Here is a 15,289-nt window from a genome sequence, read left to right as displayed (position 1 = left end):
TTGTACACGTTTCTACGCACGTAAAATATGCGCGCACAATTTGCAGAGAAGAGAACCCATTGATATCAATGGGTTTGTTCTTATGAACGTGTTGTGCGCACGCATTTCTCACGCCTTCCATGCTCAAAAGGTACAGTCCTCCACACTGATGATACGTTCGCAACTCATAGTAACATAGTATGCTAGACCGAAAAAAGACAGTGTCCATCCAGTTCAGCCTGTTTCTATCCTCCCCATGTTCATGCAGAAGAAGTAAAAAAAAAACCAATGTGGCAGAAGTCAATTACCGACTCCATAATGGCAGTCAGAATAATCCCTGGATCAACAGTCTTCAGAGAAGGTTCCTTCCAGACCCAAGTCCGGCAGTTGAAAGATCCCCTAGCTCATCAAACCTTGTTCACTGCACAAATAATAAGAATATAATGTAATTATTGTATCATCAGTTGTGCAGTGAGGAAATGAACTTCTATTTGAATTCCTCTCCACTTTAAGGTACCTCCTTGCAGTCAGTGAATAGACCACTTGTAGTCTAGTGATCAGGGCAGAAGGAGGACATAAAGCTGCCTGTATAATAAGAGGAGAAACAGCCTGCAGATAGTGGCTCAATCAATACAGATACAACGTAACAAATTCTAAGCGGTGTCGGCCTGACGAGCTGCTAGCTTCACTGTTAGGGTGCCCACCCACTGGCGATTTTTTAACTGTGAAATTCGCAGGTTTTTTTTTTCTGCAGGGGGTCTATGGGACTTGTAATGTAAAAATCGCGATCGCGCAAAATCGCGATTTTGCGCGATTGCGATTTTAGCTTTGCATGTCCCATAGCCCAAAGACCCCTGCAGAAAAAAAAAACGCTGCGAATTTCGCAGTTAAAAAACGCTAGTGGGTGGGCGCCCTTACATTTAATTGTCCTTTATCATGCCGGCAGATAACAGAAGAGACCAACAGTACAAGATATCCTACACAGTAGAGGCAGGACTACATCATAGATTGCAAGCTCCTGCGTGCAAGGCTTCATCACATCCACTCTTCACCATCTGGGGTACATTGAGCCCGTCACAGGAGATTATAGGGTTCATACACATGATTATAGTATGGCTCCATTTAACCCCTTAAGGACACAGCCCTTATATTGAGATCAGTGCTTTTGTTTTGTGTCCTTATACGGCCATGATTATCACCGCTGTATAGGGGGAGTAGTTCACACTCATGTGTGTTTAAGCCCTTATAGTCCCAATATGATTGCCCCAAACGGTACGTTCACACGTGGAAAATCTGCGCCAAAATCCGCATCAAAATCGACACCACTGGTGAAATCTGCTGTGGATTTTAAAACAGTTTTTGATGCCAATCGGCACCAAAATCCACTATGTACGAGGTACTCTAAGGCTGCTTCACACGGCCGAGAATCTCGCATGCGATTTGTGCTTTACAAGATGCACAAATCCTTCACGAATATTAACCAATCCTTTTGAATGGGGTCACACATGAGCTGTTTCTTCCTGCATCGCGGCATGCCCTCGCATCGCCCAATGTTGTCAATGGGGCCGGCACAACATCTCACCATGTGCCAGGTGCATGCAATGGGAAACACTTTGCGTCAGCCGCGTCGGAGGATCGCTACTTCCCCGAAGGAGTATATATATGATATATGAATTCTCATTCTTGCTTTTGCGCACATGCAAAAAAATGCAGAATGCTCCACTTTAGTGCATATTTTTGTACCAGAGAACCCACAGGAGCAATTTTTGCAAGGAAAGAGCATACCAAGGACTGATCAGGATACATAGCCTTTTAACTCGGGCTGAGCCTGGGTCCCGCGTGGCTTCTTAATTATCCTGGTCAGCACAGAAAATACAGTAAAATACGCAAATACATGCACAAGTGCGTCGTTCACAGTGCAAATGTGCTTACTCTAACGGTTTTGCGTATACGCCCCTGTGAGTCCGCCCTAAATGACACGACACATTTTTTCTGCGGGTCAGTACGATTATGACAACACCAAATTATATATTGTTGTATTTTTTTTCATTTTTGCACAATAAAACCCCTTTCATTTTTTTTTCATTGCTGCGTTCAAAATCCCATAACTTTATTATTTTTCCATGGACGGAGCTCTGTGGCAGCGTGTTTTTTGTGTGACAAGCTGTAGTTTCCATTGGTACCATTTTGAAGTACATATGCTTTTTTGATCATTTTTATTACAGTTTTTGGGAGGCAAAAGGAACTAAAAAGTATTTTGGTTGTTTTTTTTATTCTATACCATTTGCTGAGCGGGATGAAAAGTCTGATTAATATTATTGTTTGGGTAACAACCCATTTTTTTTAACAAATTTTTAATGTTATTTTTGTACTATTTTTTTATGTCCCTGTAGGAGAATTGCCGCTGTAATGTTCGACCCCGCCCCAGTTTTTGGCTCCTCCCTGCTGTGACATGCCTGTTTTGCCCCCACCCCCCGCCGCGACGCAGCGCGCGTCATTGGCAAATTTTTTGACAAGGGAGAGAGAGAGGGGGAGAGGGAGAGGGAGATACGGAGAGAGAGAGGGGAACAGGGAGAGGGGGAGAGAGAGAGGGGTAGAGAGAGAGGGGGGAAGAGAGAGGGAGAGAGATAGAGAGAGAGAGAGAGAGAGAGGGGGGAGACAGGGGGAGAGAGAGGGGGAGAGAGATAGAGAGAGAGAGGGGGAGAGAGGGGAGAGAGAGAGGGGGGAGAGAGATAGAGAGAGAGAAGGGGAGAGAGATAGAGAGAGAGAGGGGGGGGGGGGGGAAAAAAAAGCTCGGCACCCGGCGTCCCACATACAAAAATGCTCGAGTCTCCCATTGTAGTCAATGGGGATCGTTACTCGAGTTGAGCTCTCGAATTTTATGAAAAGCTCGACTCGAATAACGTGGACTCGAGCATTTGGGTGCTCGCTCATCTCTACATAACAGGCAAAGTTCCCGTTGAAGTGAATGGCTTGCAATACCATGCTTGACCACTGCAGTGAAAACGGAGCTGCCTGTTGCTGTAGAAATCAGTCCTGTGCATGAGCACACCATTCCAAAAAACAGCTCATCAGCACAGATCCTGGGTGGCAGACCCCCACCAGTCTACTATTAATGACTTATTCTCAGTTTAAAACTGGACAACCCCTTTAACTAACTAGTTATACAGTGTATATGGTTGCTCAATAAACCTATATAGGAAGGAAGAAGGAAGAGCATTGCACCCTCACTTTATATGGGTCCAAACAGCATATATGTTATATACTCCAGTGCAGTCAAACCTGTGAATTAACCCCTCTTGCAGGGTGGAGCATCAGTGACACAAACACTTCCAAGAAAATCATTAAAAACACATTTATTCAATAAAAAAACAAATATCAAAAAATAAATTATCACCATTTCCCCAGTGATCGCACTGCGTGCTGTTTGCATATTTCACATTAAGTTAGATATAAATTATACATTCCCATAGTAATAAATATATAAATATAGAGCTGATTGCCGCCTCCATTGTACAGATAAATTACATTGCACAGTATGGCTTATATACAGGGGGAGTATATACAGGGGCTCAGGAAGCACTGCGTCACAGGTCCAGGCACAGAGTCAGGGGGGGCTCATTCTCAATGTCATTCAGGGATGATTTGCTTAGTTTCCTGGGGTCCTCAGGGGTCCACACTTTAGCAGTTCTTACAATGTTCTGATCTCTGAGCTGCTTTTCATCAGTCCAGGAAAGAGAATGACCAGCGAGAGGGGGGAGTCCATAATCTGGGTCACTGGGAGAGGGAGACCCTGAGAGGAGAGAACAAGAGCACATCAGTTACTGAAGCCGAATAATCCCAGGCCATGTGTGCACTGGGGTCTATCACTGGAGCTCAACATACAGTATATATTATATACACCTCATAGCCTCAATATTTTATATACCTCATAGTCTATGTTATATATATAATCATAATTTGTATATTCTATATACTTCATAGTCTAAATGTTCTAGCTATCTCCATAGTCTGCACATTCTATACTATATACCTCCTAATCTCTATATTCTCTATACTTCATAGTCTATTATATATACCTCACACCCTTCATATTTTATATATGACGCCTTTTAGTGTATCTAGTTTTTATTCCTCATAGTCATCTTTATGTGCTGTATACCTCATTGTCTATAAAGCTATATACTTCATTATATATATTCCTCATAGCCAATATATTATGTATCTGTCGCATAACTTATAAAGGTTAAATACCCTATAGCCTCTGTGTATTTCATTTTGTATACAGGAAGCCAATATAACTGTGTATTCTATACATTATATGGCCTGCATATATATTTAATATAGCTTATAACCTGTTTACCTAAATCTTCCATATACTTCACAGACTTTCTAGCTATACATTCTATACACCTCACAGGTTATATACCTCTATATGCTGTGATCAGAATAACCTACTTTATATAACAATACATTCTTTATACATCACACCCTATATGTCTCCAGATTTTATACTCATCTGAGCAATTTTTAATAAGAAGCCCAAAACCTTATTTAAGCAACCAGTATCAGCTGTAAGACTACAAGTCCCAGCAGTTCAAAATGTTAATTACCCTCATAGCAATAATATAAAGGGGTATTATATATTATATCTTTATATTAGTATCTAGCAAGTGGTAAGCAGCTGAGGAGCATTTAACGCAGATCTGAAACTAAGGGGAACTTCACACACAGCGTTCTTTTTGGAAAATGCACTTGCAGATTTTTATGCACTTGTTTGAACCAGACGGGAATTAAAACAACTTCTACTTCTTTCTGATGCATCTACTTCTGGGTTTGACTCAAAAAAACTGCATCAAAAACTGCAAGTGTGTTTTCCAAAAAATGCTGTATGTGAAGCCACCCTTACAGTATAAGGTTTCCACCAAGTAGCCCCCAGCCAGCTGAAGGTGTGTGTGCTGCCTGCAGACTTCTATGTTCCCTGTTAATGCTACTCACTTGTCCCTCTGTGACAGATGATGACTTTCTTGGGCTGCAGGGAGCTCTCGGTGTTGGAGTTCCTCAATGGAAGATCTGATTGCACCAACTCGCTCAGAAAGTTGATGTAGCCGATGGCCAGGCGCAGGGTGTCCACCTTGGAGAGCCTCTTCTCATAGGGAAGGGTCGGGATGTGGGATCTCAGTCCCTCAAAGGCATCATTGATGGACTGCATCCTCCTGCGCTCTCTCACATTGGCTGCTTGTCTCAGCTGCTGCATCTCCACCTCAGATCTGATCCTTCTTCTTCTCTTGGCTGCTGAGCTGATTCCCTTCATTCCTGGAGACAAGTCGCAGCCTCCATCCCCACAGTCATATGGGAAGTCTCCAGAGGAGGAGGAGGAGAAGGAGAAGTTGCCAGCATCACAGTAATCTTCTCCATGGAGTATCCGACTGTCCTTATAGTACTCCTGGATCTGACCAGTCAAAAAGTCCACATCATCTTGCAAAAAGTCATCTGCATCTAAGTGGTCCCGGGAAGACTGGTCAGTGAAGAAGTCTTCTTCATCAAAGTAAGGGGAAGGGAAGGACTCCAGCCCTGTGAACTGCTCCAGCACTGTGTCCATTATGGGCTCGGGTGCACAGCAGTGGTCTGCTCCTGGGGTCTCTTTGCAGCTCCAGGACACGCGAGGAGTCTTATAAGTACATCCCAGGACGCGTGCCTTTACCCCTCAGTCCAGAGCCAATCACAGAATGGGCACCCCCCTCCTCCCTAGGCATTTAAACACCTACATGTGCTGGGAGGACAGTGCCCACCACACCCCCTGCATTAACCACCCACCCACTCATTCACACAGGTAGCTCGCCTGGACGCCCAGCTGCTCCCTCCCTTCCTTGCAGAAGAGGACGAGGTCAAGAGGAAAGAAAACAGCCAGTGACTGCTTGTATGGAGCACAATGGGCACACTGGCATTGCACAAATCATATTGTCACCAGATAAAGGCTCCTTAACGTCCTACAGCTCTGCACTGCAAGCACCAGCAGCTTCTGGAGAGTGGCCCACTTTATAGCATTGTCCACCAGGAGCCTTTCAACAGTTGACTTGATGGAGAACATCTGAGATCATTGCATGACTTCTCAGGAAACTAAAACTACTTTACAAGTTACTGAACGATCAGAAGTCTGAAGCCAAGAAGTTCCCCACCTCAAGTGCCCCTAATAACGAAACTAACTGAGACACCAAGAAACTATACAAAATATTCTCTAATTGTCCATTTTAGCTTCTGGAAAGTGCAGAATAATCAACATGATAACCGTAATTAATTGTATTTTCCATATGTGATCTGGGCAGCTAAAACACATATCTATGACAGCAAAGTATACTGTAGAGAACAGTATATAGAGAATAGACATATATAGCAGGTAGCATATATGCTGCATGACAGAATAGTCCAGCAATGCTACATAAATACAGTATATAGGGCAGTGGTCTGCAGCCTGTGGCTCTTTAGAACATGCTAGTTTCTCCACACAGATGAGCAACAGGCTGCAAACCGCTAATACAAGAGCGAAATAGTCTCATGTATGAAAAAATTAATGTATATATTATGTAACTGGAAAATGCAAGATAAATATTTTTTTTGCACAATTAAATTTTATATTTACATTTTCTGGTTATCTATTATTATCGATCGATCGATCGATAGATAGATAGATAGATAGATAGATAGATAGATAGATAGATAGATAGATAGATAGATAGATAGATAGATAGATAGGAGATAGATAGGAGATAGATAGGAGATAGATAGATAGATAGATAGATAGATAGATAGATAGATAGATAGATAGATAGATAGATAGATAGATAGATAGATAGATAGATAGATAGATAGATATGAGATAGATAGATAGATAGATAGATAGATAGATAGATAGATAGATAGATAGATAGATATGAGATAGATAGAGAGATAGATAGATAGATATTAGATAGATAGATAGATAGATATGAGATAGATATTAGATAGATAGATAGATAGATAGATAGATAGATAGAAGATAGAAGATAGATAGATAGATAGGAGATAGATAGATAGAAATGAGATAGATAAATATGAGATAGATAGATATGAGATAGATAGATAGATAGATAGATAGATAGATAGATAGATAGATAGGAGATAGATAGATAGATATGAGATAGATAGATAGATAGATAGATAGATAGATAGATAGATAGATAGATAGATAGGAGATAGATATGAGATAGATAGGAGATAGATAGATATGAGATAGATAGATAGATAGATAGATAGATAGATAGATAGATAGATAGATAGATAGATAGATAGATATGAGGTATGAGAGCCTGGGGGTCCTCTGACATCAGTAATCACACCAGCAAGGTTATACGGACAATCATTAATAAAAAGCAAACTGATACAGTAACAAAATGCAAGAGCAACAGTAGCTGACAGTGTAGCTGCGTGTGATATTCTAATATTTCATTCCAATTATACTTTATAATAAAATCCTACAACTACTCCTAATAATAATGATGTGACCTAAGCAGCTTATAGGTTAGATCAGGTAGCATAGTACCTACTAGTGTATGTGCAGGATGTTACACTGTGCTGTATACATAGACATATATAAATATTGCTTCCCGCTGTCAGTGAGGGGGATTTTCCGTCCGGCCATGTATTATGTGTGTTGCTGCTCTTATATATTCTTTGTGCTGTGACAGAAGTGTCCTTGTCTGGCATACATCGAGTTAATCCCACTGACATCCAGCAGCGCAGGACCACTCCAGGAAAGATGTCACGGTAGCCCCTACTGCCCACCTCCCCAGCAGACCCCCAGCTCTGACCGAAGCCCACCTCCCCAGCAGACCCCCAGCTCTGGCCGAAGCCCACCTCCCGTGCAGACCCCCAGCTCTGACCGCACAGCTCTCCACTTGTTGATTGATGAGGACGCTGTATCCACTGAAGATGGAACAATCATTAGGGTCAATTGTGTACAAATCTCAGATGGATAGAAAAGAGGCTGAGGAGGTGGTCCTAGACTTGTCCTTAATTGGGGGTCATCGTCTTCTCTACACCCTGGGCTCATTAACCCAGAGAGTCCTGATATAATGAGGGAATGTAATTCAGTATTTATTGCTTACACAGGGCAATCTTATACTGTATGCAGACCAAATTGGAGTATTCAGCTATGGACGAACCATAAGTCCCACAAGAACCACATCTATCTGTCTATCTATCTATCTATCTATCTATCTATCTATCTATCTATCTATCTATCTATCTATCTACCCACCCACATTCCCTCTGGCTTTAGCCCACCGAACAGGCCCTTAACGAGACGCTGTGGCATTATAGGTATTTGTATATATATGGGAACCACAAGTATCATCAAAACGTAATTCTGTATCACTATACACAAATCTCAGTATTTCTATTAGTATTTTGATACTTTTGAAACATGTTCAAAACAGAAAACACTGAAGAAATAAACAATAGAGTATATGGAGAAGAAGAATCATAAAGGACCGAAGTGATAGCGGGATATACTGTATATATACTGGAGAGAGGGGGTAATCTTTCCTGCAGAAATTGATGTGACATAATTGTATGGATCATCCTTTAATCCTTGGGAGTAGATGAAGTAATCCTGCAGTATCTGCGAAGTAATCTATCATATCTCTCTTTTTCTTTTCTCATATCTATCTATCCATCTCCAAAGGCAAGTCCAATTGCTTTTGGCAGCTTAGTCCTATCTATCTATCTATCTATCTATCTATCTATCTATCTATCTATCTCATATCTATCTATCTATCTATCTATCTATATCATATCTATCTATCTATCTCATATCTATCTATCTATCTATCTATCTCATATCTATCTATCTATCTCATATCTATCTATCTATCCGCTATCTATCTATCTATCTCTCTCTCATATCTATCTCTCTCTCATATCTATCTATCTATCTATCTATCTATCTATCTATCTATCTATCTATCTATCTATCTATCCCATATCTATCTATCTCCTATCTATCTCCTATCTATCTATCTATCTATCTATCTATCTATCTATCTATCTATCTATCTATCTATCTATCTCATATCTATCTATCTCAAATCTCTCTATTATCATGATGAAAGATAATACCCATATTTAAATAAAAAAAACATAATTTTATAAAATATAATCATCTCCTATTTTCTTGCCACATTCTTTTCACTCTTTTGTATATGCCATTTTTCTATTTCTTACGTCCGCGCACTGCTGCATTACCCTGCTACAGTATATTATATAGTATGTCAGGCAGATAGGACATAGTTGGATGGATGTGAAATAGACAGATACGTATGAAATATTTGGATGGAGCGAAGTATAGATAGGTAGGTATATAGCTAGATATGACATAGATGGATAGATAGAAGCAGTTTCTGCCTCTAGAAGTAAATATACACGAAAAAAATCTATCTACATGCCAAGTGGACTTAACAAAATATCGATATCTGCCCCATGTAGCCTGGGGGGACACACAAGCTCGTTAATCAGCGGCTATTTTCCTGCATATACGAGCCTTGCCCCAGAAGCTTGCACTTCTCTCCTACAGGTCATTAAGGGCAAATGTGAGAAGTGGCAACAATATGTAAGTAATGGCATACTGCATCTGCTGGAGGGGCGAGGTAATGAGCAGCATGTGGGTACATGCTCCTCCTGCCAGTCTGTAGGGTGGATGGTACTTTACACAATGATGTCACTATCGCCCCATTAGTGGCTGGGAGGCACCTGCAGCACAGGCTTCTGTATACATGGAGCTGGTACCTGTGCGCCTTGCTGGTAATGCACCATAACAAGCCTCTTGTGCGCCTCTTTCATCCGGAGATGGGAGAGGTCAGTGTGTCTGCCCCCTCCCGGGGACTAGTGCCGCCCTGGGTGCGGGCGCAAGCTGCAGAGCCGGCCCGTCCATGGGAATCCGACCACTTGTGCTGCGCTCCCCCCACCACCTCACCGGGGGAACAAATGAGGAGCCATCGATCTGCAGACTACTGACAAACGAAATGACAGCTCAACATGGCTACAGCCCGATGTACACCCGGAGCCATCATCATCCTCATCATCCTTATTATTACAGCTATATGGATGGGAACACAAACCCCGAACATCATGTCACCTGCTCCTCTACCCCTCCCCCATACTACTATGTGATAGAGACATGAGGGGGTAGGAGATGTAATAAAATGTCTATATACTATACAAACTCTCTACATCTTGAACACATTTCTTTCTTTCTTTCTCTCTTTCTTGTGGATATATAGAACTTTTATTATTCTGTAATTACATTTATATTTATCTGGAGTTTCTTTACTTTTCTTTCTTTCTTTCCTCTAAATTATGTATCTATCATAGATATACACGTTTATCTTCTCTTTCTATCTTTCTTTCTTTCCCTAATTTATATAATCACCAAGTTTGAAGATCTTACTTTCTCTTTTTTATAGATAGATACAGTGTTAAAATGCTTATTTATCTATCTTTATATGTATCTGCATTTTCTTTCGATATATAAGCATCGTAAAATTCTGTACCATAGATATATATATAAATAAAAACTTTTTTCTCTCTCTCTTTCTTACCTAACTCTAAATGATCTATCTAGTATATCTGCTTTCTTCATATTTGTTTCTTTCTTTCACATATAATTATCTTTGTATATTCTTTTTCTTTCTTATCTCTTTTCGCATATATCTATCTTAGACATATAACATTCACCTTTGTTCTAGTTTTATCGCTCTATCTATCTCTCCAACTATCTATCTTTATACAATATGTGTCTGCGTTTTCTTTCTTTCGATGTATAAGCATCTTAAAATTCTCTATCATAGATATATAACTATATCAAATTTCTCTCTCTCTCTTTCTTTCCTAACTCTAAATTATCGATCTATCTCATATCTTTCTATCTCATATCTATCTATCTATCTATCTATCTATCTATCTATCTATCTATCTATCTATCTCTCTATCTCCTATCTATCTATCTATCTCCTATCTATCTATCTATCTATCTATCTATCTATCTATCTATCTATCTATCTATCTCATATCTATCTATCTCATATCTATCTATCTCATATCTATCTATCTATCTATCTATCTATCTATCTATCTATCTATCTATCTATATCATATCTATCTATATCATATGTATCTATATCTATCTATATCATATCTATCTATCTATCTATCTATCTATCTATCTATCTATCTATCTATCTATCTATATCATATCTATTTATCTATCTTAGATATATAAGTATCTCTGCATTTTCTTTTTCTTTCATATCGCTTTTTGCATATATCTATCTTATAACATTCACTTTTGTTCTAGTTCTATCTATCTATCTATCTATCTATCTATCTATCTATCTATCTATATCTATTCTATATATCATCTATCTATCTATCTATCTATCTATCTATCTATCTATCTATCTATCTATCTATCTATCTATCCATCTCATATCTATCTATCTATCTCCTATCTATCTATCTCATATCTATTCCATATCTCTCATATCTATCTATCTATCTATCTATCTATCTCATTCCTACGTAAAAATGAACAGAACAGCCCAATTACAGAAGTTTTTTTGTGTCCTAACACTTTCCTTTCCCATACATGACTGTGACAAGTCATCCCTGCCCGGTCCCTGCATCATGTCACACTACAATGTTGGCATTAATGGCTCCCTCTAGGGATCTGGGGTGGAGATGCCCTCTGTCTACACAGTGAATGCCTCTTCCCCCCAGTCAACCCAAAGTCATTCTCATCTAGAACAATTAGGAGCACTCTGGGGTTAGGAAGTGAACACTAAGAAGTCAACAGCAATGACTTAATGAGGCTCCCAAAGCAACACCTGCAAGGATGGCCGGTTGTGAATGGGGCTGGCATTGAGGGATGGAGCTTGTACCTGGGTCTCATTCTCAGCAGCAGCAGCCACAAGGCTTGCGAACTGCAAGTGCTGAGCGCTGTCCCTGCTGGAGAACACCCTGCACTATGAGGCAATACATGGGAATCTCACCACTTGTGCCCCTGCAGCCCGGAGGGGGCTAAGCTTCCCTTTCACCAACGCACACAATTAAAGCAAAATGCTCAATGAGCATTATAAATGGGGAGCAATCGCTGTGCAGATTGCCTGGCAAATCAAATGATATGGTCACTTATGGACGGTTTTCATGCATTTTACAAGAGGAACAGGTAATCTCTAACTTGGTGAATGGGATAGATTTATTGGGGAGCACGCATGGAAGAGGAAGGGGGGCCCTGGCATTATTCTCCCAGGGGTCACTGACAAGTCTCTTTATAGCTCTTTTCTCAGCTTGCTGTTAGTTTGCTTTTACTACACAACAGGCTCACGTTAGACACCTGCTCTGCAAAGTAGGAGATAACCCACAGGTCCTGCCTGCACAGGCTGGGAACCAGCAGACACAAGCCTGAGAGCTGCTCCATCCTCTATAGCCTCCCAATACACTGCAAATACAATGCTTGGTACTACAGAGAGCTGTAGAACTACAAGTCACAGCAGGCCTGCACAGGCTGGGAACCAGCAGACACAAGCCTGAGAGCTGCTCCATCCTCTATAGCCTCCCAATACACTGCAAATACAATGCTTGGTACTACAGAGAGCTGTAGAACTACAAGTCACAGCAGGCCTGCACAGGCTGGGAACCAGCAGACACAAGCCTGAGAGCTGCTCCATCCTCTATAGCCTCCCAATACACTGCAAATACAATGCTTGGTACTACAGAGAGCTGTAGAACTACAAGTCACAGCAGGCCTGCACAGGCTGGGAACCAGCAGACACAAGCCTGAGAGCTGCTCCATCCTCTATTGCCTCCTAGTACAGTGCAAATACAATGCTTGTTACTACAGAGAGCTATGTAATCACTGTGGAACTACAGGTCACAGAATGCCTGCACAGTCTGTGAACCAGCAGATACAAGCCTGAGTGCTGCTTCCTCATGGGCAATCTATACAGGGCAAATACAATGCATGCTAGTATAAAGAATAGTGCACAGAGCTAAGCAGTAATTGTGGAACTACAAGTTGCAGCATGTCTCTATTACAAAGAATAGTACATAGAGCAAAGTAGTCATTGTGAACTGCAAGTCACAGCATGCCTGCATAGACTGGGAACTAGCAATACAGACAAAAGCCTGGGAGCTGCTCCGTCACCCATAGCTTCCTATTACAATGCAAATACAGTGCAGTCACTATGGAACTACAAGTCACAGCATGCTTGTGAAACATAAGCAAGAGGGCTATAAACGTAGGGACAGCAGATTCAGTCCTGAGATACTTTTGTCCCTTTATGGATGAAGACACAGCGCAAACCAAATAGGATAAGCAAAGGCACAATGCAGAAGGGGACTACAGGTCACAGCATGCACAGGAGAGATGATGCGAGGTCATGAGGCTTCCTTTAGGGCTCCTGCAGATTAGTGTAGGTATAGATACACTCATGATAGCATGATGTAATAGCGCAGTACAATGCGCAATATCGTACGGATGGGGTGCGCATTTGTGCAGCTCCATCGACTTCTATGGTGCCTCGGGTGCGCAAATGCACACAAAAATGTTGCGTATATTTTTGGACGCAAAAATTGAGTCTAAAAATGCTGAATTCTGTGTGTTTTGTGCAAAAAGGTAGACAAATTTGTCCATCTGCAGAAGTCCTTAGGATGATGTCACACACAGTATTTTTTTTGCAAATACGCCGCGTTACTGTAGTTTGAACACAGCGGAATCGCTGCAAGCCTTTAGCATCGGAATCGCTGCAGCAATTCTGCACAAGGTCCGCGGTGACCAAACCGCCTCCCTGTTCTGCTGAGCAGAGAAACAATTAAAACTTAAATGAATCCGTTTTTCCCCTTTAATTTCAATGGGTTTTCAAAAAAACAGAAAGCTATCATATGTTTTTGTTTTTTTAACGTTCCGTAGACTGCGATATTTTATCAGTTAAAACAAACAAATGGAACGGAAGCGAATGGAAAGCTGCGGAAATCAACGGGGGAAAAACGGATTCGTTTATTTCAGTTTTTATTGATTTTCTGCTCAGAAGATGGAATAGAGATGGAATTATGGCTGGAGCCCGACGCGAATGTGAATGTAGTCCAAGTTGTCCGGATTTGACTACGTTTTGAATTGCAGAATTTATCTTTTACATTTAGCCTGGGTTCACACAGGGCTGATTTGCCGCTGATTGCCGTTGCAGATCCGCACTGCGGCAAAACTGCTGCGTTTGCAGTGCAATGCAGCACTAATGAGATTTGCCAAATAGCTGTTCTCACAGGGTGGATTTTTTTCGCACAGCCGCAGTGCGGAAATGCAACTGCGGCGCAGTTTTTTAAAGATGCAGCGTGTTCATTCTACGGTCTTTTCCGCAGCGCTTTTTTGTCCATAGACCTCTATGGACGCAGCCAAATCCGCACCAAATACGCGACAAAAAGTTAAAAAGCGCTGCGGAAAAATCCGCTTGCAGATTTTTCCGCACAAAAATTTGCAGAAAAATCCACAAGCCCAAATTAACATTTGAAGCGGTTTTACCGCAGAAGCAGTTCTTCTGCGGCAAAACCGAAACGGAAAAAACGCGACAAATCTGCCCTGTGTGAACCCAGCCTAAAAGAGTTAAATTCCGCAGCATAACTAGATTTGCTGCCGATTTAGAAGCTGCAGTGCTTAAAAAAAACTTATTGTGGAAAATGTCCCCACCACGCGAAGGAGCTTGTACTATAAACATGGCGGAGATCGCGTGCAGAAACCACCAGATCACAAAACACAACACGTTCCGCGGCAGAAAATCCGCACAAACACAACTACATATACAAAATCCGCAACAGAAACCGCAGCCCGTTCTGCTAAGCTCGCTAGCTCCGGCCATCAGCGGAAACACAACTGAAATTCCGCAGCTCAGACGTCCTTTGTGAAAGTAGCTGTTTGGCGCTTACACACGGGTGGAATTTTCCGCATTTTGCACCGCAAGTCGCAGTAAATTCCGCATCAAAATCCACACAACTGCGTAGATTTTAATGCAGAATGAAAATGGCTTAAATCAGCCTTCTGCACCAAAATCCACAGTTTGCCCAGCAGATGTTGATGCTGTATTCCATAGCGCCAAATTCAGCCTAGCGGAAATGTTCCGCCGGCGTGAAGGGAATGTAAGGACCAAAAGGTCGGGAATAAAGCACAACAGATGTTGTCATTGACATTTCTCAATTTTTATTTGGTAGAACCAGCTTAAAAAACATT

At 41.3% G+C, this 15,289-nt stretch overlaps 1 protein-coding gene across 1 annotated transcript; it reads right to left on the bottom strand.

Annotated features, from left to right (window-relative positions):
* Nucleotides 1-3,462: 3,462 nt before the first annotated feature.
* On the bottom strand, nucleotides 3,463-5,581 carry PTF1A (pancreas associated transcription factor 1a). The gene is made up of 2 exons (XM_066585178.1): nucleotides 4,978-5,581; nucleotides 3,463-3,772 (listed from the first exon to the last, which is right to left on the bottom strand). The coding sequence occupies exons 1-2, from the start codon at nucleotides 5,579-5,581 to the stop codon at nucleotides 3,567-3,569; spliced, it is 810 nt and encodes a 269-aa protein (XP_066441275.1). The 3' UTR covers nucleotides 3,463-3,566.
* Nucleotides 5,582-15,289: the final 9,708 nt, after the last annotated feature.

This window comes from Eleutherodactylus coqui, chromosome 12 (assembly GCF_035609145.1).
Source record: "Eleutherodactylus coqui strain aEleCoq1 chromosome 12, aEleCoq1.hap1, whole genome shotgun sequence".
Taxonomy (NCBI): domain Eukaryota; kingdom Metazoa; phylum Chordata; class Amphibia; order Anura; family Eleutherodactylidae; genus Eleutherodactylus; species Eleutherodactylus coqui.
The sequence above is the reverse complement of the archived record's forward strand: the minus strand, read 5'-3'. Positions and strand labels throughout refer to the sequence as shown.

What these genes read in the sequence shown, in the direction of transcription:
- PTF1A (XM_066585178.1), bottom strand. Translation starts at nt 5,581, where the DNA reads ATGGACACAGTGCTGGAGCAGTTCACAGGGCTGGAGTCCTTCCCTTCC. An exon ending in CATCTGTCACAGAGGGACAA is followed by an intron (nt 3,773 to 4,977) that starts GTGAGTAGCATT and finishes CTCTCCTCTCAG; the next exon opens with GGTCTCCCTCTCCCAGTGAC.